The 25,538-nt window shown below is 43.4% G+C and overlaps 1 protein-coding gene across 1 annotated transcript; it reads right to left on the reverse strand.

Annotated features, from left to right (window-relative positions):
• Positions 1 to 10,261: 10,261 nt before the first annotated feature.
• LOC123053126 (small ribosomal subunit biogenesis GTPase RsgA 1, mitochondrial) lies at positions 10,262 to 20,724 on the reverse strand. Its single transcript, XM_044476528.1, has 5 exons — positions 20,143 to 20,724; positions 13,328 to 13,549; positions 12,241 to 12,429; positions 11,926 to 12,119; positions 10,262 to 11,042 (listed from the first exon to the last, which is right to left on the reverse strand). The coding sequence occupies exons 1-5, from the start codon at positions 20,707 to 20,709 to the stop codon at positions 10,865 to 10,867; spliced, it is 1,350 nt and encodes a 449-aa protein (XP_044332463.1). The 5' UTR covers positions 20,710 to 20,724; the 3' UTR covers positions 10,262 to 10,864.
• Positions 20,725 to 25,538: the final 4,814 nt, after the last annotated feature.

Below are 25,538 nucleotides of genomic sequence, written 5' to 3' on the forward strand. Positions count from 1 at the left end.
TTTATATTGGTTTTAAACCTAATTTATTCCAACTTCTCTATGGTTCATGAACTCCATTACTAGCCATAGATTCATCAAAATAAGCAAACAACACACGAAAAACAGAATCTGTCAAAAACAGAACAGTCTGTAGTAATCTGTACCTAACGCAAACTTCTGTAACTCAGAAAAATCTACAAAAATAGGACGACCTAGCTAATTTGTTTATTGATCTACTGCAATTGGAATCAGTATTTTATCACGTTCTGGTGATTTTTAACAATTGTTTTCATGGACAGAAAGTTTCTGGAATTTTCAGCAAGATCAAATAACTATCATCCAAGAAGATCCTATAGGTTTAACTTGGCAAAAACACTAATTAAAACATAAAACCACATCTAACCAGAGGCTAGATCAAAGATTTATTATTAAATAGAAATAAAAATCAAGAAAATAAAATAAAATTGGGTTGCCTCCCAACAAGCGCTATCGTTTAACGCCCCTAGCTAGGCATAAAGGTAAGAATAGATCTAGGTATTACCATCTTTGGCATGCAACCCATAAGTAGCTCTCATAATAGATTCATAAGGTAATTTAATTTTCTTTCTAGGAAAGTGTTCCATGCCTTTCCTTAATGGAAATTGGGATCTAATATTCCCTTGATTCATATCAATAATTGCACCAATCGTTCTAAGGAAGGGTCTACCGAGAATAATAGGACATGAAGGATTGCAATCTATATCAAGGACAATGAAATCTACGGGCACATAATTCCTATTTGCAACAATAAGAACATCATTAATTCTTCCCATAGGTTCCTTAATGGTGGAATCCGCAAGGTGCAAGTTTAAAGAACAATCATCAAATTCACGGAAACCTAACATATCACACAAAGTTTTTGGAATTGTGGAAACACTAGCACCCAAATCACACAAAGCATAGCATTCATGATCTTTAATTTTAATTTTAATAGTAGGTTCCCACTCATCATAAACTTTTCTAGGGATAGAAACTTCCAATTCAAGTTTTTCTTCATAAGATTGCATTAAAGCATCAATGATATGTTTGGTAAAAGCCTTATTTTGACTATAAGCATGTGGAGGATTTAGCACGGATTGCAACAAGGAAATACAATCTATTAAAGAACAATTATCATAATTAAATTCCTTGAAATCCAAGATAGTGGGTTCATTGCTATGTAAAGTTTTGACCTCTTCAATCCCACTTTTACCAACTTTTGCATCAAGATCTAAAAACTCTGAATCATTGGGACGCCTTTTAACTAAAGTTGACTCATCTCTAGTCCCATCATTATCAAGATTCATATTGCAAAAAAATATTTAATAGGGGACACATCAATCACTTTTAGATCTTCATCCTTATTATCATGAAAACTAGAAGAACACGTTTTCACAAAGCAATCTTTTTTAGCACGCATCCTAGCGGTTCTTTCTTTGCACTCATCAATGGAAATTCTCATAGCCTTGAGAGACTCATTAATATCATGCTTAGGTGGAATAGATCTAAGTTTCAAAGAATCAACATCAAGAGAAATTATATCCACGTTTCTAGCCAACTCATCAATCTTAGGCAATTTTTCTTCAAGCAAAGCATTGAAATTCTTTTGAGAAACCATAAATTCTTTAACACTAGTCTCAAAATAAGAGGCCATATTATTAAAATTTCCATAAGAGTTGTTGTAGGAATTACCATAATTATTAGAGGAATTACTAGGATACGGCCTAGGATTAAAATTTCCTCTATAAGCGTTGTTACCAAAATTGTTCCTACCAACAAAATTCACATCCATAGATTCATTATTATTTTCACTCAAAGTGGACAAAGGCATATCATTCGGATCAGAAGAAACACTCTTATTAGCAAACAATTTCATAAGTTCATCCATCTTTCCACTCAAAACATTAATCTCTTCAATCGCATGAACCTTTTTACTAGTAGATCTTTCGGTGTGCCATTGAGAATAATTAACCATAATATTATCTAGGAGTTTAGTAGCTTCTCCTAAAGTGATTTCCATAAAAGTGCCCCCCGCGGCCGAATCTAAAAGATTTCTAGAAGCAAAATTCAATCCGGCATAAAAAATTTGTATAATCATCCATAAATTCAAACCATGTGTAGTGCAATTACGTATCATTAATTTCATTCTCTCCCAAGCTTGTGCAACATGTTCATGATCAAGTTCCTTAAAATTCATAATATCGTTTCTAAGAGAGATAATCTTAGCGGGAGGAAAATATTTAGAGATAAAAGCATCTTTGCACTTATTTCATGAATCAATACTATTTTTAGGTAAAGACGAAAACCAAGTTTTAGCACAATCTCTAAGAGAAAAAGGGAATAGCTTCAATTTAACAATATCATTGTCCACATCTTTCTTCTTTTGCATATCGCACAAATCAACAAAGCTATTTAGATGGGTAGCGGCACCTTCACTAGGAAGGCCGGCAAATTGATCTTTCATGACAAGATTCAGCAAAGCAGCATTAATTTCACAAGATTCAGCATCGGTAAGAGGAGCAATCGGAGTGCTAAGAAAATCATTGTTGTTGGTATTGACAAAGTCACACAATTTAGTATTATCTTGAGCCATCATGACGAGCAAGCAATCCAACACACAAGCAAACAAGAAGCAAGCGAAAGAAAAATGAACGGGAAAAGAGGGCGAATAAAACGGCAAGGGTGAAGTGGGGGAGAGGAAAACGAGAGGCAAATGGCAAATAACGTAATGCGAGGGATAAGAGTTTGTGATGGGTACTTGGTATGTCTTGACTTGTGTGTTGACTCCCCGGCAACGGCGCCAGAAATCCTTCTTGCTACCTCTTGAGCATGCGTTGGTTTTCCCTTGAAGAGGAAAGGGTGATGCAGCAAAGTAGCGTAAGTATTTCTCTCAGTTTTTGAGAACCAAGGTATCAATCCAGTAGGAGGCCACACGCAAGTCCCTCATACCTACACAAACAAATAAGAACCTTGCAACCAACGCGATAAAGGGGTTGTCAATCCCTTCACGGCCACTTGCAAAAGTGAGATCTGATAGAGATGATAAGATAATATTTTTGGTATTTTTGTTGTATAGATTGAAAAGTAAAGATTGCAAAATAAACGGCAAAAGAAATAGCTAGTTGTAGGGAGATTAATATGATGGAAAATAGACCCGGGGGCCATAGGTTTCACTAGTGGCTTCTCTCAAGATAGCATAAGTATTACGGTGGATGAACAAATTAATGTCGAGCAAGTGATAGATTTGAGCATAGTTATGAGAATATCTAGGCATGATCATGTATATAGGTATCACGTCCGCAACAAGTAGACAGACTCCTGCCTGCATCTACTACTATTACTCCACACATCGACCGCTTCCAGCATGCATCTAGAGTATTAAGTTCATAAGAACAGAGTAACGCATTAGGCAAGATGACATGATGTAGAGGGATAAACTCAAGCAATATGATATAAACCCCATCTTTTTATCCTTGATGGCAATAATACAATACGTGTCATTCCCCCTACTGTCACTGGGATCGAGCACCGCATGATTGAACCCAAAGCTAAGCACTTCTCCCATTGCAAGAAAGATCAATCTAGTAGGCCATTCGAAGAGACTTGCAAAGATAACCAATCATACATAAAAGAATTCAGTTCAAATATTGTTCATAGATAATCTTGATCATAAACCCACAATTCATCGGATCTCGACAAACACACCGCAAAAAGAGTTACATCGAATAGATCTCCAAGAAGATCGAGGAGAACTTTGTATTGAGATCCAAAGAGAGAGAAGAAGCCATCTAGCTAATAACTATGGACCCGAAGGTCTGAGGTAAACTACTCACACATCATCGGAGAGGCTATGGTGTTGATGTAGAAGCCCTCCGTGATCGATGCCCCCTCCGGTGGAGCGCCGGAAAAGGCCCCAATATGGGATCTCACGGGTACAGAAGGTTGCGGCAGTGGAAATAGGGTTTTGTGGTGCTCCTGGATGGTTTCGGGGTACGTAGGTATATATAGGAGGAAGAAGTAGGTCGGTGGAGCCACGAGGGGCGCACGAGGGTGGGGGCGCGCCCAGGGGGCAAGCGCGCCTCCCTGCCTCGTGGCCTCCTCGTTGATTTCTTGACGTCCACTCCAAGTCCTCTGGATCACGTTTGTTCCAAAAATAACTCTCCCGAAGTTTCATTCCGTTTGGACTCCGTTTGATATTCCTTTTCTGCGAAACACTGAAATAGGCAAAAAAACATCAATTTTCACTAGGCCTTGGGTTAATAGGTTAGTCCCAAAAATAATATAAAAGTGTAAAATAAAGCCCATTAAACATCCAAAACAGAATATATAATAGCATGAAGCAATCAAAAATTATAGATACGTTGGAGACGTATCAATGCTTCTTTTGACCACGACCTTCTTAGTGGTACAATGGGGGCGGTCCTGAGAGATGGTAGAGGTAGGTTTATTGCTGGAGGGAATGGTAAGATAGACTATTGTGCGGATGTGTTGATATCGTAAGTTGTAGCTCTCATATTTGGTCTAACACACGCACAAAGGGCGGGGTGTAATCTCCTTATTATTAACTCGAATAATCTGGAGGTGATTGATACTATGCATGATGGAGGGCAGTCGGCGGGAGCGGCGGCAGCAATCTTCGATGATTGTTTTCATTATGCCTGTGATTTCGTTACTACTAGTTTTGAACACTGTAATAGAGAAGCAAATAAAGTAACTCATGAGCTTGCTAGATTAGCTAAATTTTCTTTGACTTCTGTTTGGTTTGAGGAATCCTTAAATGAAATTATAATGATCCTCACAAACGATGTTCTATTTATCTCAAATGAATAAAGTTTTCGGTTTTTCAAAAAAATGTCCAGAACATCCCGACTTACCCGAGATAATGTGAGTTGAGTCTCTTCATATACAGTTATCACTCCATATGCAAACTTTCTCTCCTGATGAGTCCTCCACTCAAGCCTTGTTTACCAAAAAAGGGTTCCCCTTTATATTATAAAGCAACAATCACCACATACATCTGAGCGAGCCGGACAAACACACGCCACCACGACACACAACGAACACACCCAAGGCTAGATACAAAGGTGACGAGCACCATCACAACACTCGGACACAACCAAGCAAATAAAATATGAGCTATGAAGAACCACTTGGAGCCACCGAGGGGGTGAGACGAACAATGATGAAGCAAAGACTCCAAGATAGTGCCTCCAGAAGGGTACGACCATGGATAGCCGCCACCGTCCGATCCGCAGATCAAGTTTTCACCCAGAGCGACCCATGGGGGTGGGCGCACCGCGACGGATCCTTCAAGAAGAATAGGACATCCACGGACGCCGCCACTGACGGCTAGAAAAGGATTGTCCAAGTGATGAACCCCGGTGCTCACACCTCGCCGACACACCCCTGCTCCGCCAACCACCCGCAGCCACGTCCCCCGCGAAACCATGGCTTCCCGCCCGCACCTGAGACCCAGGTTTCGCCCACGAACGCCACGCCTCCCGCCGCTAGGCCCGCCGCCTTACATCCAGACACCCCAAGACCATCCAAAGAGATCAACTTTGCACCAAATGAACACCACCGACCGACGAACCGCAGCATACTTCCTGCCTTGAACATCGCCAGAGCTGTGACAGCCAGCACGCGGGCGGGGAAAGGGAAAGGTGGGGGAGCGGACGCATCCGGACAGGCACACCCCTGTGCCAGTGACGGGGACTCGAGCACGTTGGCGCCACCCATCCCTCCAGCCAGCCTCCCCACCGAACACACCCCTGTGCCGCCCCACCTCATCGGCCGACGCAGAACCGCGCAAGGCCACCGATGCAGACCCGACCACCAGCAAGGGGGACCCCAAGTACCGTCGCCGAACGCCAAGAATACTCACCAGGGAGCCCATCTACCCTGCCTCCGTCGTCCAGCCGGCAAGGCGCCGCCAGCTGCTGCCGCCGCCCGACTCGGGGTCCCGCGCCTGCCGGACCGAAAGGGGGAAGGAGAGGGCCCCATCGTCGCCAGCACTGGCCGGGCTTCGCCCGCCAGTACGTCGAGGTGGCAACGAGGGGAGGGAGGCTCGAGGAGGGATGGCTGGAGGAGGCGCTAGGGATTTCCCCCGAGTGCTCGCGAGAGGGGGGCTCAAGCCTTGTTTAGCCGATCATTGTCCCTTCATCCCATTGTAGTTGGGTTTATCAGTTTTTGCACCCACTTAAGCCGAGAAGATGTTTTTTTTGAAATGGAGGCATGCCCCCGGCCTCTGCATCATGATGATGCATTCGGCCATCTTATTAACAATCCAGAAAGTATCGCCATAAAAGTCTTACAGCTCGCAAACGGAGCAGAACAAAGGAAAATAAGGAAAATTACATGCGGAAAAGTACAACCGATACGGTAATAAGAAGGATAAGCTCCCTAGACTCCTATCCTGTTATGTGAGCGCCATCCGAACCGGTTGAATATAACCCGAGCTACCATCTCCCATTGGTTGCACCCAGTAACCAAAGGCTCCCTGGAGTCCATAGGAGTGAGTAAGGACCACGTACGGATCCAAGTTGTAGCTCTGAAGATAACCTGCAAAAAAATTAAAGTGTGTTGTCTGTTAAAAATCATATCATTCCTGCAGTTTCATATAGCCCATAATAGCGTACATATTCCAATCCGAGTACGAGCCGCAGTAACTTGTTCAACCCCAGCTAACCACGTCCCAAACAAAGACGCAATATCTACTGGAGGATTAATATTAAAAGCTATATGAATCGTTCTCCAAAGTAACTTGGCAAGTGGGCATTCAAGAAATAAGTTTTGTATTGTTTAATCATGATCACAAAAGCAACACCGCGAACTGCCTACACATCGCCTCTTTATTAAGTTGTCCTTTGTGAGTATCACTTGTTTGTGGACAAACCACATGAAGATTTTAATACGCAAAGGAATCTTAACCTTCCAAATGTGCAGCGACCTTGAGAGGGGGCCAGAGTTAATCAGATCCATATAGAATGATTTCACCGTAAACATCCCATTCTTAGTTAATTTTCATTGTGTTGAATCCGGCTGGTCAGAGAGTTGAACTTCTATCAATCTCCGAACCAAGTGCATCTAGGCGGTCCATCTCTCACCAACTAACACTCGTCTGAACTGGATGTTCAAGGGAATTGTTTGAAGGACGGTGCCTACGTAATCCTCCTTACGTTGCACAATATTATAGAGGGTAGGATATTGGACGGCCAGTGGCGTCTCTCCTAACCACGTATCCTCCCAAAATCTTGTTGACATCCCATTGCCAACCAAGAATTTGACCCTACGAAAAAACAGGTCCTTCGTTCGCATAAGTCCCTTCCAGAACGGCGAGTCAGTCGGTCTCATGGTAACCTGGGCTAGTGTTTTCGAGTGCAAATACTTATTACGCATGATTTGAGACCACATGCCCTCCGGCTCTTTCTCTAATCTGTATAACCATTTGCTCATAAGACATTTATTCTTAATTTCTAAGTTCTCAATACCGAGACCCCCTTTGTCTTTAGGTCGACAAAGGATATCCCATCGCGCGAGACGGTATTTCCTCTTGGTCTCATCAGACTGCCAAAACAAACGAGATCTAAAGAAATCAAGTCGCTTTCGAACCCCTTTCGGAATTTCGAAGAACGAAAGTAGGAACATCGGCATACTAGTCAGTACTGAGTTAATTAGAACTAGCCGACCTCCATATGACATAAGCTTGCCCTTCCAGCAGCTAAGTTTTTTTTCAATTCGTTCTTCAATACATTTCCATTCTTTATTGGATAGCTTACGGTGATGGATCGGATACCTAAGTAACTGAATGGTAAAGCACCTAATTCACATCCGAACAATTGTCTGTAAGTGTGTTCCTCGTCTTTGGCCTTCCCAAAGCAGAACACCTCGCTCTTATGAAAGTTAATTTTTAAGCCAGACAATTGTTCAAAGAGACACAAGATAAGTTTCATATTACGTGCCTTAGCCATGTCATGTTCCATGAATAGAATAGTGTCATCAACATATTATAGAATGGATACCCCTCCATCGACTAGATGAGGAACTAGACCCTCTACATGGCCATGCTGCTTGGCCCTGCCAATAATGATGGCCAGCATATCTGCCACAATATTGAACAGAAGAGGAGACATGGAATCCCCTTGTCGCAACCCCTTATGTGTCTGGAAATAATGACCGATGTCATCGTTCACCTTGATTCCAACACTACCTTTCTGGACTTGGGTATCCACTTGGTTCCTCCAGGTTTCACTAAAACCCTTCATGCGCATTGCCTGCTGAAGAAAAGGCCACTTTACTTTATCATACGCCTTCTCAAAGTCCACTTTAAAGATAACCCCATCGAGTTTCTTCGAGTGGATTTCATGAAGCGTTTCATGTAGAATGACCACCCCTTCCAGTATGTGTCGTCCTGGCATGAACGTTGTCTGCCTTGGTTGGATCACTGAATGAGCAATTTGTGTCAATCTATTGGTTCCAACCTTTGTGAAAATTTTGAAACTCACATTCAACAGACAAATGGGCCGGAATTGTTCGATCCGAACTGCCTCATCTTTCTTAGGTAGCAGCGTTATCGTACCAAAGTTAAGATGAAACAACTCCAAATGGCTGTCGAAAAGTCGAGAAGATGTTGACTTACCCGAGATATTGTGAGTTGAGTCTCTTCATATCCAATTATCACTCCATATACAAACTTCCTCTCCCGATGAGTCCTCCACTCAAGCCTTGTTTAGCCGATCCGAACCATGCTCGATGCCCTGCCAAGTTGGTTAACTAGTCCTTGGAAATAGTTGGAAATACAGTATGAATGATGTATCCATTTGGGTAACACCTGGCCCTTAGCAGCCGAGCACAGGCTCTGGCATAGAAACCAAATTCCATGCTAGCCGAGTATTTGATCAATCGACTCGTATAGAAAAATGCTCCGTTTGCCATTAAAACCTTTGAAAGTTATTAGGGGTCAATTGTGGGCAGCATGAATGCTACCACAACAGGGCAGTACCTAAGCATATAGTAGGACGACTGGACGACACAAACTGATCATAACCCCTAGATAAAGAGTGAATCAGCACTACAAACTTTGATAATCCCACATATCCCTGCCTAGATTAAGAAACATCATACATATAGTTTGATAGTAGCGCCCTACCGAACTCTCGATAAGATGCAAAGTATTTCTCCATTTCTTCTTGAAAGGAACAGATCCGTTCATTTTGCCAATATGTTCGATAGTGCATGACACTTGTACAGAAATGAAGTTAGTGCATGACACTTCTACAGAACTATGCATACAGCACGCCTAGGCCTTTTTGAAGGTTAAAAAAGATCAGTTTCCCACAGAAATTACTAGCAATAGGTCTCAACTGATGAACAAGACACTCAAGACTCGGCAACATCGCGCGAATTAATTTCATGGAGACCACAGCTTCTACTCATGCCCCTTTCCAAAAAAGGGGAAAGAAAAAAGCCTATACTCATGCTTGCAAGTGCAAGCATTGTCGTGCAATAAAAAATAATTATGTTTCTTATCTTATCTATTGCTCTGCTGACAAAAACAAAGCACAAGATTCCCTTGGTGGCTGTCATGAATTTGTTAGTTTATTTTTACTATATATAAATAGAAGCACAAAGAAACTGCTGACAAAACAGTGACGACGATAATCAATATGCAGTTCGTTTAGGGGGGGGTTTGTCCTGTCTGGTTGCTTGTCAAGATAATGCCTTCCATCTGATTCCTGATGCGGAAATGGTCAGATTAGGGACCATACATTATACTAGTACATATATACAATGTGCCAACTGCAGCCTTGCGTCACTGTTCTGGAGTGGAGACAGGTATATCAGTATATGCTATGCTTCTGTATACGATGGACGATTCGTCAAAATGGTCAAAGTAAAGAGGACTCAGATTTCTTACCAACCAGATCACTGGTCGTTCAAAGAGGTAACTGACGTTGACCTCTGACCTTTTTATCATTGCCCTTTTTGTGGTAAACTCTACTAGTAGTTGAGTGAGGCATATAGCCTCCAAAATTCCTTATGTACTCCCTTTACAGAGGAAGTACTTCTCATGCCATTCTAATTTATTCACCTATTTAAACGAATGGTTATCCTGAACAAAAGATTAATTAACAGAGTAACCCTAAAAAACTTAACAAAGTTGATAATGTATATCAATGTTGGTCCAAGGGCTTCATATTTGAAATTGAGCTATGATGCTTTATGTCGTAAGATAAAAAAACAAAATCCAAAAAAAAAAAAGATGTTGGTCCAAGGGCTTCTTCTATTCCGCTCTGCGTGACTGCATCCTACAGGACGTTTGTTTTGCATAATCTTACATCCTTTATCAGGCATTCCTCTCAATCTAAATGTTGTTATGACACATCACCCTGGGTTTAGTTTTCTTGGGTTACGAAGCTGCCAAGAAGTTTCCTCTTGGTTTAACCAAACACTTGGAATTTGAAAATACGACTTGATAATGTATACCAATGTTGGTCAAGGTCTACTGTGAGCCTCATCAGAAACCTAAATCGACGCCTCAAGCCTGCAGCTTTACCTCATAAAATTGATTATAGAGCAATCAACACCACCTTATGAAAGTTCAGAACAACGCTGCGTGAGATTGTGTAAATTTGCTTCTTTGGTTATCTTACTTTCTTCTTCTCGATGTTGTCACGGGGAAACAAGTAATGCCAATCTTCACCATCTAGGGCACATTTCTGTAGTTTCCTCGTCTAGACATTTCTATTTTCAAAACTTGGTCGGTAGAATTAGACATGGCGGCGACAGTAGAGAGCCGGTTATGTACATCATCCGTTGTTCCTCCTTGGTAATGTTTAGAGTGTGTTAGATCAGGTAAGAATCAGCTTCACCGTTTGCTAGTACGTCGGCTTACACCGAACTGGTAGTCATCATCGAGGTCATCCATATCAGAATCCATTTCATCGAGAATCGATTGGTTCAACTTCTTCCTGGACACCCTCCTGTGCTTTTTGAGTTGAAGGCGAGGCTCCGCTTGCTTCACACCCATGGCACCTGTTTTATACCTGAAGCAAGATGGGTATGTTTGCATTGTTAACACACACAAAGTTCAGCATCCATCAAAAAGAGTAGGTGCTTTGATACGCAGGAACTGATCTAAAGAAAGGATGCCAGTCTGTCAAATATGACTCTCTATAGAGTAGATTATTACTCCCTCCGTTCCAAATTACTCGTCGCTGAAATGGATGTATCTAGAACTAAAATACATCTAGATACATCCATACGTGCGACAAGTAATTCGGAACGGAGGGAGTATATGTCTAGGCCACCATGTGCCTGGGTCAATGAAACACTAAACCCAAGAAAAAGTTATAATAGAAAACCCTTATGAATAAGCATGGTACAATTACTTAACCTTTTCCAAAGCATTAAAGTAAGGCAGACAGTGGAAATATAGCATGAGTTAGTCTTGATTCCCTAAATGGGTAGATATTTTTAGACAAAGTGCACCAAGGCTGGGGACAGTTGTAGCGAAATGGCGAAAGTAATTTGTATGAAACCTAAGCAAATTAAATAACCACATGATTCTGCACAAAAAATTTCCGAATATATGGATTATTTCTGTATGAATAAAAGCAACTGCTGTCACCACAATCATGGAAAGATTGGCATATGCTAAGCAGATCAGTGCTAAATAGGTAACCGCCTACTGCCATAAGGTAGATTCCATTCACCATAATGCATTTCACCTTGCCAAACTATGAAAAAACTAACCTGTCTTCCAAACATTTGGCTTTATTTTGTTGATAGCTTATAGCTTTAGAGAATATTTGCTAGAAATCTTTAAAAAAACAGAAACCACAGTACTAGAAATAGAGAAGAAAAGGCATATGTATCTGGTGTTAGTGTGCATTAGTGATTCTCATAAAGGAAACCTTTAAGGCTTACCTGACATCACCTTCTCTTTTAGTTCCAAATGTTCGTAACTGGAAGGATTCTCTGATTTTGATCTCATCAAGCAACTGCAGATAGTATGGATATCTTTCCCAGTCACCTTTGACAACACAGCCATGTTCACCAAGGTGAACACAGTCATTAAATAAGCACCCGGAGGACTCATTTTCTTCTAGCATCTTTCTTATCTGGATACAAAATCAATAACACAATTATGCAAATGTCATAACAAACTAAACTACCACCATAACAGAGTCAACTTGCTCATGCACAGAAGCTGGAACTAAATAGAGCATCAAGTGAACAAACCTCAGGGAAAGTTTCTGCAAGACCCCTTTTGGTCACTTTCATCAGGCTAGGCTGGTTAAATCCAGGAGTATCAGCAAGAAAACCTCCATCAACTATCGGAAGTAATGAAACATGACGTGTGGTATGCTTTCCTTTGCCGCTTTTCTTGGACACAGGACCAACGCGTTGTTCACCAAACCATTTACTATTCTGGAAAAGAATGTGCACAAGCAAGGGACTTCAGTGTCTACATAGAAAAAGGTTTCTACACGTGCTAAAGTTTACTGGAAAAAGGTTGAGAAACTTCGCAACGATGGGAAAAATGAATAGAAGCATGTCAAGCTATACAATATCTGAGGTAAAAGGAAAAAAGACTACTGCATCCACATAAGAAACAGACAACAATGCATACTTGCTCCATCGTCTCCTATTCTGCGAGGCAAACCAACTTGGGACCACATAAAAATATACATATTGAATTAGTCCTATCAGAGGCAACACATTAGTTCAGCAAATCCAATCGGCAATATCTCAATATCAAGCATAGCTAACAAATTGAGTTTCTTTTTTAGATAAAGATAGCATTATTCCTGATAAATTGACCCAACCTTAGTAACCAGCTGTACGTTTATATCCGTAAAAGGGCTACATTTTAGAGGAAAACTAACAAAACAAGAAATCATGAAATTCTCAGAACGGATTATGTATGGCATTGAAAGGTTCAGAAATGGGTGAGAATTTGCAGTAGGAAAATAATATCGCCGTATGTTTGGCTGATGAGATGGATCAATTAAGGAAGACAAGCCATGTGGAACAAGATGTGCCATTGGCAACACAATCAGGCATGAGCCGGGCCATGCGGCTGGGGCAAAATGCAACAAAAAGTAAAAACACGTGTGATTAAGTGAAATTATTGGTTAAACCTTTCGTTGTACTCCCTCCGTCCGAAAAAGCTTGTCCCAAGCTTGTCCCTCAAATGGATGTATCTAGCACTAACTTGGTGCTAGATACATCCATTTGAGAGACAAGCTTTTTCAGGCGGAAGGAGTATGAAACTGATGACGATATGCCTGGGGTTAAATGCAATTTGAAATTATATAACAGTCACCTGTTCAAGAAGTTGATGTATTGGATCTTCCTCTGAAATGTTTTGGTTGCATCTCAAGGCATTAATAAGACTGGACTTCCCAACACCGCTTGGACCAACAACTACAGTTGTCTGTCCTTCCAGCATCTCTTCAAGAGCAGATAATCCAGATCTCTGATCAACACTTAGAAAGAGTGGATCATAGCCCCAGTTCTTCAACCTGTCCCTCCAGTAGGAGATGATCTGCAGAAAACCAAGTTATAAATTATCAGCTCAACCACACAAATATAAACTGAGGTAAAACCAAGACAATGTGAAACAAATACACTAAATAATAAACAGTGTGCAATTGCACATTCTAATTGCTCAAACTCACGCTTGGAACCATGTCTTTTATTTTACTAGTTTCGAACCTTGAGGATGTATTTTGTTTTTGTTCCGTTATATCTTGATGGTGGAACCCAATCCGTTCTTTGGATCGAATGGAAAGAAAATTGCTCAAACTCGCACCTCGGTAAGGGAAACCAAAAGTGTGAATGTATGATGTTTATCTTTTACAAAACAATGATGCCCATATGGTGGGCATGTATCAAATGCCAGTTCTTTCATACTTTATATATTTAATTAAAAGACTAGCTAACTTGAATTTGAATGTTTGACGAATGACAGCACGGACTAGTGGCCATATATAATTGGTGTTTATCAAAAGGAGTGTGATCCCAAGGATGTACCAATCAAATTCGTTGTGTGCTGTATGTACCAGGGAACTATGCCACACTCGCGTATTATTGTTTATCTGGCTATTGCTCAGGTGACCTCTTAGGCTGAATTAGGTATTTGTTGAGAGGCAAATCCCTTTGATATAACTCAAATGGAATGCGTTTGCTTCATCCTATGAGTAAAAACATATGAATGTGTACATCCGAGCCCACAAGAGATTCGATTGTAGTGCTGGATCACCATCATGCATGGCCCACAAGAAGAATGCGAAAACAAATATGTTTCTTAGATAAGCCGAGAGTGGCATGTGCGGCGACCCAAGGTTTGTGGGTAGTTCTGGGAGATATTAACTTAAAACACGGCCAAAACAAGCAACTCAAACTTTAAACAGAAGAATGATGGGAAAGTTCTGTCCCACCGAGGATCTTATGCCCGACATCCACCTTAATGGGAGAGCCTACGCATGGTCAATGATCAAGAAAACACCATCCTTCGCAAGCTGGGCAAATTTTAGTCTCAGTCGAATGGCATAACTTGTTCTCAGGTCGTCCTCTACTGCTCTCGATGGAACCAAAGTTTAAGAAAAGTAAACACTTCCACTTTGAGTCCTTCTGGCTCACAACAGATGGTTTGGCTGAGAGGTCGTTGACAGCTCTGGGATCCAGTGGCCCTTGATCACATCCTGAGACTCAACGCCAAGTTGAGGCTGCTGGAGCGCGTGTAAAGTGGGAATTGGGATGCGTTAGTGGACAGATTTTGCTGCCAAGACGCTGATTCTCCTCCCAGACAAATATGGCAGTTTACCAAAATTGCTGGCATCAAAATAACTAAATAAGCACAACATGGTGGCATTTTTTAGCATCTCTACACTCCAAGTGGAAGAGGAATTGAAATCCTAAACTGGGCTCATTTGGTCCACCTTCGCAAGCAAGCAACCTGATGCAAGGGAGGACAAAGATTATACAGACCCATAAGCCCTGTCCGCAGTTTCACGAAGATCCTCTCCAAAGTCATGGCAATAAGACTCGCACCTCCTCCCTCGGATTTGTCCATCAATCAAGGAGCCTTCATCAAGAAATGTTCCATACATGACAATTTCATGCTGGTGTGGCAGACCGCCTGGTCATTTCATCAACAACAAAAAATATACCACCTTGTGAAGCTTGACATGGATCGAGCTTTTGACCCGGTTGCATGGCCCTTCCGGTTTGAAGTGTTAAGGTGCAAGGGTTTCGATGATCGATGGTGTGGCTGGCATGCTATCTACCACTCTTTCCACTGCATCAACACGCATTCTGCTCAACGGCTCTCTGGGTCCTAAATTCACTAGATGCCTTGGCCAAGGAAACGCGCTTTCCCTGCTCTTTTCATCATTTTCATGGATATCTTGCTTTTCACGATGTGAAGGCCTGAGTCCTGGAGTTTATTTTCCCCTATAGGCAGAGAGAACATTCAGAGTATGTCCATCTACATAGATGATGTCATCATGTTCATAAAGTCTCCGAGTGAGGAGCTTCAGGCAATCAAATCCATGATGCGCGTTCTTGCCTATCAAATGCGGCGATGGTGATGCTGCTCTGACTAAGGCCATGATTGACTGCAAAGAAGTCTCTCCCAGTGAAATACCTTGGACTAACCCTCTCAATTAGGAAGCGAACAATGGAGACTTAAACGAGCTATGCCAACCCCAATCACCAACTCATGATCCGAAACCCCCCGGCATAGGTTTATCAAGGTGATTGACAAACTTCCACGTGCTACATTCAAATAAGCTCAGTGACTTTTAAGGTTGATTTTGAGAAGGCATATGACAAGGTTAAGTGGTCTTTTCTTCAACAACCTTCGCATGAAAGGGTTCACACTACAGTGGTGCTACTAGATTGCAAAGTTCCTAGAATGAGAGAGAACTCCGAACCTTCTCAACATTGTTGCCAGCATGTTGGCCATTCTCATTGCAATGGCAAATGAGGATAGCCATGTGGGTGGCCTTAGGGCATCTCCAAAGCGAACCCTCGAACCTCCTCAAGCATCCGTACCAAGCTGTCCGGACGCAGTTTGCCATCCAATACCATCCCGCATCGGTTTGCGCACCAATCCGGGCGTCCTACATTTGGACCACCGCCACATAGGACTCCGATACCCCCGGCCCACACAAAACCCCGCCCGGACCCCGCTCTCCATCCTTTCCTCTTTCTCTACATCCGCTTCCTCCCTCGCCGACGCCGCCGCTCTACCACCCCAGACGCCCGCCAAGCCCTTCCCGGACCTCCGCGACCTCCACCGCTCCACCCGGTCGCCATGCCGCTTGTCCTCTGCCGCCAATCCACACCTCTCGTTTGCCCGCCGCGCAGGTACCATCCGCCCGTACGGGGGGTCGCCATGCCCGGCAAGTGTTTGGTGAAATTCCCATGCTGAAATTTTTTGTCCCTTCTTTGAAGCAATGGATCCGGACATGGAGTGCATATACGAGCACTACACTGATTCATCCGACGAGGAGGACTATGCGGATGAAACAACGATGATGCAGACAGTCCTTCCAGACGCGGAGCGTGCAGAAGAGCATGTTCTCAATTTCAAGGAATCGATCAAGGGTCATCAAGTGCCGAATCGGAACAGGCCATTTGGCGCCGTTGGACAACTACTTTGCCCCCGATGCCCTATTCGCGGACAATTTTTGCCGGTGCTTTCAGATTCAAAAAAATGTCTTTGATCGCCTCTGCAATGGCATCCGGTCCTACGATGACTACTTCATCTTGAAGAAGGATGCCGTAGGACGGATACCGAGTCCGTTTTGGGGGTCAGCGTTGGAGATGCCCTTACTCCGTACCTAGTGGATGGAGGTGTATACACACTTGCGTATGCGGGTGACACTATTATTTTCAAGGAACATGACATGAAGAAAGCAATCATGAAGGTCATTCTTTGTTCGTGCAACTTTCCAACCTCAAAATCAAGTTCCATAAGAGTGAAATATTCTACTTTGGATAGGCCAAGCAGGGCAAAGATCAATACAAACAACTTTTGGCTGTGAGGCACGATCCTTTATGTTCCGAATTTCCGATACTTCAGGATCCCTGTTCAGTATAGCAAGCTCCCGAATAAGGAATGAAAGAGGATTGACAACCGGTTAGTGATCAAGTGGAGTATCATTTGTGGACCAAAAGATCCAGGAGGCCTTGGGGTGGATGATCTTAAGATCAAAAATAAATGCTTGCTGAGCAAATGGTTGTTCAAGTTGTTAAATGAGGATGGAGTGTGGCAAGAGTTGCTGAAATAAATATCTCCATTCTAAAACTCGTCACAAATGACAGTTAAACCCACTGATTCTTCCTTCGAGGAGGGCCTATTGAGAGTCAAAGAGGAGTTCTTCAGCAAAGGTCCGTTCATTGTCGAAGCCGATACTCACACCAGTTTTGGGAAGATTCCTGGCTCGAAGATACTCCTCTGAGTCCGCAATACACAAATCTTTATAATGTAGTACATCGGAAACATCCTTCCATGGCAAATGTTTTGACCAGGAATCCGCTGAATATTAATTTTCATCAGATACTTACCAGTGATAAATGGATAGTCTGGTTACATCTATCAAGCCGACTCATGAGCAGGATGTTTTCCGGTGGAAACTCCATGCTTTCGGTCTTCTCGGTTCAGAATCTATGTATGCTGACATGGTAAACGAGAATCACAGAGGTGTAATCCTAACTAATGACAACTGACCCAGGAGCGATTGGAATGGTAGCAAGAAGTGTTGTTTTTGTGATAAGGGTAGACGATTCAACACTTAATTCTCTCCTGTTCTTTTGCGCATTTGTTACGGAGAACTGTTTATGTGGCTTTCAACCTGCCTCCGCCAATCAGAATCTCAAATATGTTTGGGAATAGGTTGGCAGGAGCGGAGTAGCAACTAAAGGCTTGAACCCGGTGGAGGTGTGCGCCTTGTGTTGGACTATTGGGAATTGTCATGATGATATTGTTTTCAACAAAAATAGAGTTTCCAACTATTTGCAGGTTATCCACAAGGATGCTCATTGGGTCCATACATGGTGCTTACTTCAGCGTGCGGAGACGCAGGAGTGTCTCTGGGTAAAGCCACTTGGAGATGGTCGCACGGGCTATGTCCAACCAATATGGATGGCGGTCTAGAAATAGGATTAGTGATGCACAAGTACTACATATAATATCTCTTGCTGTTGTCATAGCCCATTATCAAACTTATTTATCACTTTTTGTGTTGAATTAAGAGCTTCGCAATAAATATGGCTATGTGCATCAATTAATGCAGAGGACGGGTTATCCTCCTTTTCAAAAAAAAATCATCTCGGGAAGGAACTGCCCTGTCAACTGGTCTCGGGTCCGCCGGCCAAAAAGTGCCAGTGTTCTCGGTGTTCCTGATCTCAAGGCCACCAGGCTGGCGCTGAGGACTCACTGGCTCTGGATGCAGCGCACCACTGAAAACCGGGTTGGCATGGTTTACAAATTCCCCATAATAATACTGAACTTCCAATCTCCAAAGCTGCTGCCCAGATTCATATTGGCAATGCAAAGAACAACCTTTTCTTGAAAGATCATTGGCTTATGGAGTATCACCAGCATCCTGTGGAGTATGGTCCTGAACTGGCACAGCTTTATTTGTTTGCAGCCACACATTTAAGCGTCCCTGGACATTTGGTGGTCCAACTCCAGAAACAAACTTCCTAAGGCCAAGAGGAAGGGAGTCGACAGTCTGGTTGTACTCCTCTGCTGGACGACTTGAAAAAAGAGGAACAAGCGAACCTTCAATAATCCAACAAAATCCATCCATGATCTCTTCTGGGATGCACTTGCAGATTAAGGTCTTGGAGTTCGGCTGCCGCAAAGGAGCTTAGCCTAGTTCAGGCCTAAATTGTCCAGATCATAGCCTTTAGCTTTTCCAAGACGTTATTTCTTTCCTGGGCTTGGTCTTTGTGGTTTGATCGCTATATCTGCCGTATCCTTCCGTTTACTTTTCTTTTCTTCCTTATGTATACACATGCAGTCCTCCTGCATTGCTCTTGAATTAAAATGAATAAGCCGAAAACCCCTTAGTTCAGATATGTTCTGTTCCCTCCAAATTCTTGTGTTTCAAAGGGTGATAGAGAGATATTGTTGACTGTTGAGCAGAATATATTGGTCTTGCAAGCAACTGAACTATTTTCCTGTGAAGCAAGAGCACCAGATAGAGAGCAGCATCTTAAAAGAAAATTTATATTTCCTTTTTTAGGACTGATTTTTCCATGGCTGCCTTGCCCATGGATGGAAACCGAATTGCATCAGTGTGCATTCCACAACCTTAACACCATGTTTCACACGGTTGCAGCACCTTAAATGATTTGTTCTTTTCCCCCAGTTTGTTATGCACGACACAGCAAACTACTGAATGAGACCTATATGTCCTTGTTCTTGTCCACTCCTAACGACTCAAGTGCAATGCACTACCCTACGATCGCCAAACGGTCGCTAATTTAGTAACGATTTAGCATCAATTCAAATCAAGGAACTTGTTGAGATATTTATAAACAATAGTCTCTAGTATCTCTGCCCCCTAGTAATTTTGCTGACTACAAAAAAAAACAGGCCAACATGCTGGAGCTACAGTTGCAATTCATCGCAAAGTTAGATGTAGAAAATGGAACCTCCAACAATTAAATAGAATGCTTTTCTTACTTCCCTAGAAAAAGTGTGAACTCACTACACATTTGGCACTCGGTCATACGCCTCCCCTATGTATCTAATTGTGTCACTCCTTCGACTCACAAGAAAGTGTGAGTATACACCGAATTGCGATGAAGGTTGTCTCAGTAAGGTGTAAGTTTGTGCCGAATGAGCCATTGATCGAATCAATGAAGTGGCTACTATGCGAAGCTCAACTATGCATCAAACTCCACCACAATAATCATGACTTGTGCTATGCTGCTTCTCACTATTAGATAATCTAAACTCCAATTACCCCGTTGTATAAACGAGTACTTTATCAACAGAACTTCTACTCTTTATCAATCTAGATGAAAGCGATTATGCTACGATAGGATTGAAATAAAAAATAAGAATATGTCTTCTTGGTAACCTAATGACCCAATTCTGGCTCCGACCGAGTATACCTGGTCGTCCGCGAGCTCGACCTTGTTGAAGGCAAGCACGAAGGGTATCCCTGTGGACTCGGCCTCGACGAGGAACCTGGTGAGCGTGGCGGGCTCAGGCTGCGGCTGGTCCAGCGAGAAGAGCACAACGAGACGGTCGACGTTGGCGACCGGCGGATCGACCACCTCGCTCCGGCGCTCAAAGACGTCCTCGATCATCCCGCGGCGGTCGGTCCAGTCGACGGCCCCGACGAGCACCCTGTCCCCAACGAGCACGCGGCGGCGGATCTTCTTGAGCAGCGCGCGGACGACGCAGAGAAGGTCTGTCCCTTGGTGTTGCTCGAGCCCCGGGGCGGTGGAGCTGACGATGACGCGCATGAAATTGGCCTGGGAAGCCGCGACGAGGCCCGTGGCCTGGTTCGGGAGAAGCGCATAGGGGGGCGGCGGGGGGAGAGAGGCGGCCGCCGGCGCGGGGAGGAGGCGCGGGTGGCGGGAGGCACGGTGAAGGAGGCGGAGGCTGTGGGGAAGCGGGAGCGGGAGGCGGAGGTGGGGCAGCGTGGCCGTGGAGGGGGGTGGGAGGAGCGGCATTTCGGTGGAGCGAAACTGGATAGCGGAGTGCACACTCCAAGCCTATCCTCTATAGTGCTGTCCTACTTCTACTTGACTGGACCGTTTGGACTACTTAATCTTGGTTTCGATAGTCTGGACTATTTTATTTTTTCAGTTTTGTCTCAATGTCTCAAATCAAGATGAAGAGTAAGGGAGTTCGAACTAGTATATGCCTAGTCCACATGTCCTACACTCCATCTTTCCTCCTCCGTCCTTGGTTCTCATTCCTGGTCCCTGTATGTCACCACCGCACCCACCTCCTACGCCGCTCGGGCCTTATTGGACCTCTGTCAGGCGGCAAATTTGACAATTTTGACCTCGGGACGAAATCATTTCACAGAATGAACTGGTTGCGAAACTATTTCACTCCCCTGACCCTTTTGTGTAGCGCCCGCCACGCCGGCGCCACACCCTACTGTGCAACGCCTCACAGATAGGCGCTACACGGCCAGCGTCGCACCTATATGTGCCCAAGTCAGCGTGCAGCGCCTGAGAGCTAGGCGCCACACTACACAGTGTAGCGCCTGGCTCCTGGGTGTTGCACTAGTGCAGCGCCTAGCTCCTGAGCGTTGCACTAGTGCAGCGCCTGAGAGTTAGGCGCCAAGGGTCAGCCGCGTGAAATAGTTTCACGGACAGTTCATTCTGTGATTTGATTTCGACTGTAGATCAAATTTGTCAAATTTGCCCTGTCAGGCCTTCAAGCTACCGTCGTCGGATCCCTACACCGCCCTAGTACACATCCCCCCCCCCCCAAATCGATGTCGTCTATGCCAAACACGATGCATGGCAAGTGTTCAGTGAAATGTCGTAGCAATTTCTTACAATTTTGTTGTTTGGTTTCAGAGAAACCCAGTGGATTGAGTAATTCTACAATTTATGAGTGATCCATTAGATTCATAATTAAGAAAATCATACACAACTACTAAATGATCTAGTGGAACATTTGTGGGTGTTTCATTCAAACAATTAGAGCAATTGTCCAAAAAATGAGTTCAAATATGAACTACATAATTTGGAAACTTTATGTTTGGATTGTAATAAGTAGATTTAAATTACTATTGCATTGTGATGTACCGCTTAACAAGTAAGTAATCCAGAGTGACAAGTAACAGAAAGGAACAACTTGCAACTAAGTAGGAGGTAGGATTAAGAAGATGCAAAAAGTCGTGATGGGGGAGATAGAGCATGTTGGTTTAAAAGGTCTCTCAACATCAGCTCATGCTGGGCATTTGCTCTTAGGCCGAAGACCAGTGGAGCAACCGAAATCATATGAAGTTAAACTAGTGGCGGAGCTAGACTGTAATGATGGGGAGCCAAAGACAAAACACCATTTTCGCGCAAAATACTCTATTCTTTTCAATCTCAGCCCTCCCAAAAATAATTTCTTTACTAAACTACCTAAGACTAGGGTCTGTGGCCCCTGCAGCACATAGCTCCGTCGGTGAGTTAAACCAGTAATCTTGCATCAGATAGTGTTGGCACTCCATCCCAACTTCCCACTCTCTTGATTTTCTCTCTCCGTGAGAGTGACACTCTTGGTAAATCTGATCTATGGTTATTGGAGTGGTTTGGGTGCTCTAAAGTTTAATACGAAAGCAGGGCTATGTTTGATCTAAGTGTATTCTAAAAAAATGTAGAATAACTAAGATAGACAAAGTAAGTTATAACTCCAAGAGTACAGCGATGCATTCCTTGGCATTGTGCAATGAGTGTTTCCTTCTTGGCTATTTCCCACAGTAATGATAAAACATTCTGTAATTAAAAGTAAGCTAAGCTAGGCTATTCAAGTCTAAAATCTAGAATTAAAATGCCTAGACTAATCAACACTGAGGGTGTGGAATATCCATGACCAAATAAAAAGTACATAGTCAAAGATCACTCAGCCCAGCTCATGCATCTAATACATACCTGGCCAAACCGTTGGGGAATGTAGCATGCAATTTCAAAAAAAATCCTATGATCACGCAAGATCTATCTAGGAGATGCATAACAACGAGAGGGGGAGAATGTGTTCACGTACCCTCGTAGACTGAATACGGAAGCGTTAGTATAACGCGATTGATGTAGTCGAACGTCTTCGCGATCCAACCGATCAAGTACCGAACGTACGGCACCTCTGAGTTTAGCACACGTTCAGCTCGATGACGTCCCTCGAACTCTTGATCCAGCAAAATGTCGAGGGAGAGTTTCGTCAGCACGACGGCGTGGTGACGGTGATGGTGATGTGATCCACACAGGGCTTCGCCTAAGCACTACGACAATATGACCGGAGGAGTAAATGGTGGAGGGAGCACCGCACACGGCTAAGAAACAATTGATGTGCTTTGGGCCCCTGCCCCCGTATATAAAGGAGGGAGAGGGAGGAGGCCGGCCTAGGCGCTCCCCCAAGGGGGAGGAGTCCTACTAGGACTCCAAGTCCAATTCGCCCCCCCCCCTCCTTCTTTCGGAGGGGGAAAGGGGAAAGGAGAGGGAGAGGGAGAAGGAAAGGGGGGCCGCGCCCCCTCCCCTTGTCCAATTCGGACTCCCCATGGGGGGCGTGCCACCCCCTTGTGGGTTGTTCTCTCTCTCCCCTATGGCCCATGAGGCCCAATACTTTCCCCGGGGGGTTCTGGTAACCCCTCGGCACTCCGATAAATACCCGAATCACTCTGAAACCATTCCGGTGTCCGAATACTATCGTCCAATATATCAATCTTTACCTCTCGACCATTCCGAGACTCCTCGTCATGTCTGTGATCTCATCCGGGACTCCGAACAATCTTTGGTCACCAAAACACATAACTCATAATACAAATCATCATCGAACGTTAAGTGTGCGGACCCTACGGGTTTGAGAACTATGTAGACATGACCGAGACATATCTCCGATCAATAACCAACAGCGGAACCTAGATGCTCATATTGGTTTCTACATATTCTACGAAGATCTTTATCGGTCAAACCGTAATGACAACATACGTCATTCCCTTTGTCATCGGTATGTTACTTGCCCGAGATTCGATCATCGGTATCCTCATACCTAGTTCAATCTCGTTACCGGCAAGTCTCTTTACTCGTACCGTGATGCATCATCCCGCAACTAACTCATTAGTCACATTGCTTACAAGGCTTATCATGATGTGCATTACCGAGAGGGCCCAGAGATACCTCTCCGATACTCGGAGTGACAAATCCTAATCTCGATCTATGCCAACCCAACAAACACCTTTGGAGACACCTGTAGAGCATCTTTATAATCACCCAGTTACGTTGTGACGTTTGATAGCACACAAGGTGTTCCTCCGGTATTCGGGAGTTGCATAATCTCATAGTCAAAGGAATATGTATAAGTCATGAAGAAAGCAATAGCAATAAAACTTAACGATCATTATGCTAAGCTAACGGATGGGTCTTGTCCATCACATCATTCTCCTAATGATGTGATCCCGTTCATCAAATGACAACACATGTCTATGGTCAGGAAACTTAACCATCTTTGATTAATGAGGTAGTCAAGTAGAGGCATACTAGGGACACTTTGTTTTGTCTATGTATTCACACATGTATCAAGTTTCCGGTTTAATACAATTCTAGCATGAATAATAAACATTTATCATGATATAAGGAAATATAAATAACAACTTTATTATTGCCTCTAGGGCATATTTCCTTCAGTCTCCCACTTGCACTAGAGTCAATAATCTAGATTACGTAGTAATGATTCTAACACCCATGGAGTCTTGGTGTTGATCATGTTTTGCTCATGGAAGAGGCTTAGTCAACGGGTCTGCAACATTCAGATCCGTATGTATTTTGCAAATCTATATGTCTCCCTTCTTGACTTGATCACGGATGGAGTTGAAGCGTCTCTTGATGTGTTTGGTTCTCTTGTGAAATCTGGATTCCTTCGCTAAGACAATTGCTCCAGTATTGTCACAAAAGATTTTCATTAGACCCGATGCACTAGGTATTACACCTAGATTGGATATGAACTCCTTCATCCAGACTCCTTCATTTGCTGCTTCCGAAGCAGCTATGTACTCCGCTTCACACGTAGATCCCGCCATGACGCTTTGCTTGGAACTGCACCAACTGACAGCTCCACCATTCAATATAAATACGTATCCGGTCTGCGACTTAGAGTCATCCGGATCAGTGTCAAAGCTAGCATCGACGTAACCATTTACGACGAGCTCTTTTTCACCTCCATAAATGAGAAACATATCCTTAGTCCTTTTCAGGTATTTCAGGATGTTCTTGACCGCTGTCCAGTGATCCACTCCTGGATTACTTTGGTACCTCCCTGCTAAACTTATAGCAAGGCACACATCAGGTCTGGTACACAGCATTGCATACATGATAGAACCTATGGCTGAGGCATAGGGAATGACTTTCATTTTCTCTCTATCTTCTGCAGTGGTCGGGCATTGAGTCTGACTCAACTTCACACCTTGTAACACAGGCAAGAACCCTTTCTTTGACTGATCCATTTTGAACTTCTTCAAAACTTTATCAAGGTATGTGCTTTGTGAAAGTCCAATTAAGCGTCTTGATCTATCTCTATAGATCTTGATGCCCAATATATAAGCAGCTTCACCGAGGTCTTTCATTGAAAAATTCTTATTCAAGTATCCTTTTATGCTATCCAGAAATTCTATATCATTTCCAATCAACAATATGTCATCCACATATAATATTAGAAATGCTACAGAGCTCCCACTCACTTTCTTGTAAATACAGGCTTCTCCAAAAGTCTGTATAAAACCATATGCTTTGATCACACTATCAAAGCGTATATTCCAACTCCGAGAGGCTTGCACCAGTCCATA

Source organism: Triticum aestivum, chromosome 2D (assembly GCF_018294505.1).
Source record: "Triticum aestivum cultivar Chinese Spring chromosome 2D, IWGSC CS RefSeq v2.1, whole genome shotgun sequence".
NCBI classification, from domain to species: domain Eukaryota; kingdom Viridiplantae; phylum Streptophyta; class Magnoliopsida; order Poales; family Poaceae; genus Triticum; species Triticum aestivum.

What these genes read in the sequence shown, in the direction of transcription:
- LOC123053126 (XM_044476528.1), bottom strand. Translation starts at nt 20,709, where the DNA reads ATGCCGCTCCTCCCACCCCCCTCCACGGCCACGCTGCCCCACCTCCGC. An exon ending in TACATCAACTTCTTGAACAG is followed by an intron (nt 12,430 to 13,327) that starts GTGACTGTTATA and finishes ATTCTTTTCCAG; the next exon opens with AATAGTAAATGGTTTGGTGA. An exon ending in AAAAGAGAAGGTGATGTCAG is followed by an intron (nt 11,043 to 11,925) that starts GTAAGCCTTAAA and finishes ATCTTGCTTCAG; the next exon opens with GTATAAAACAGGTGCCATGG.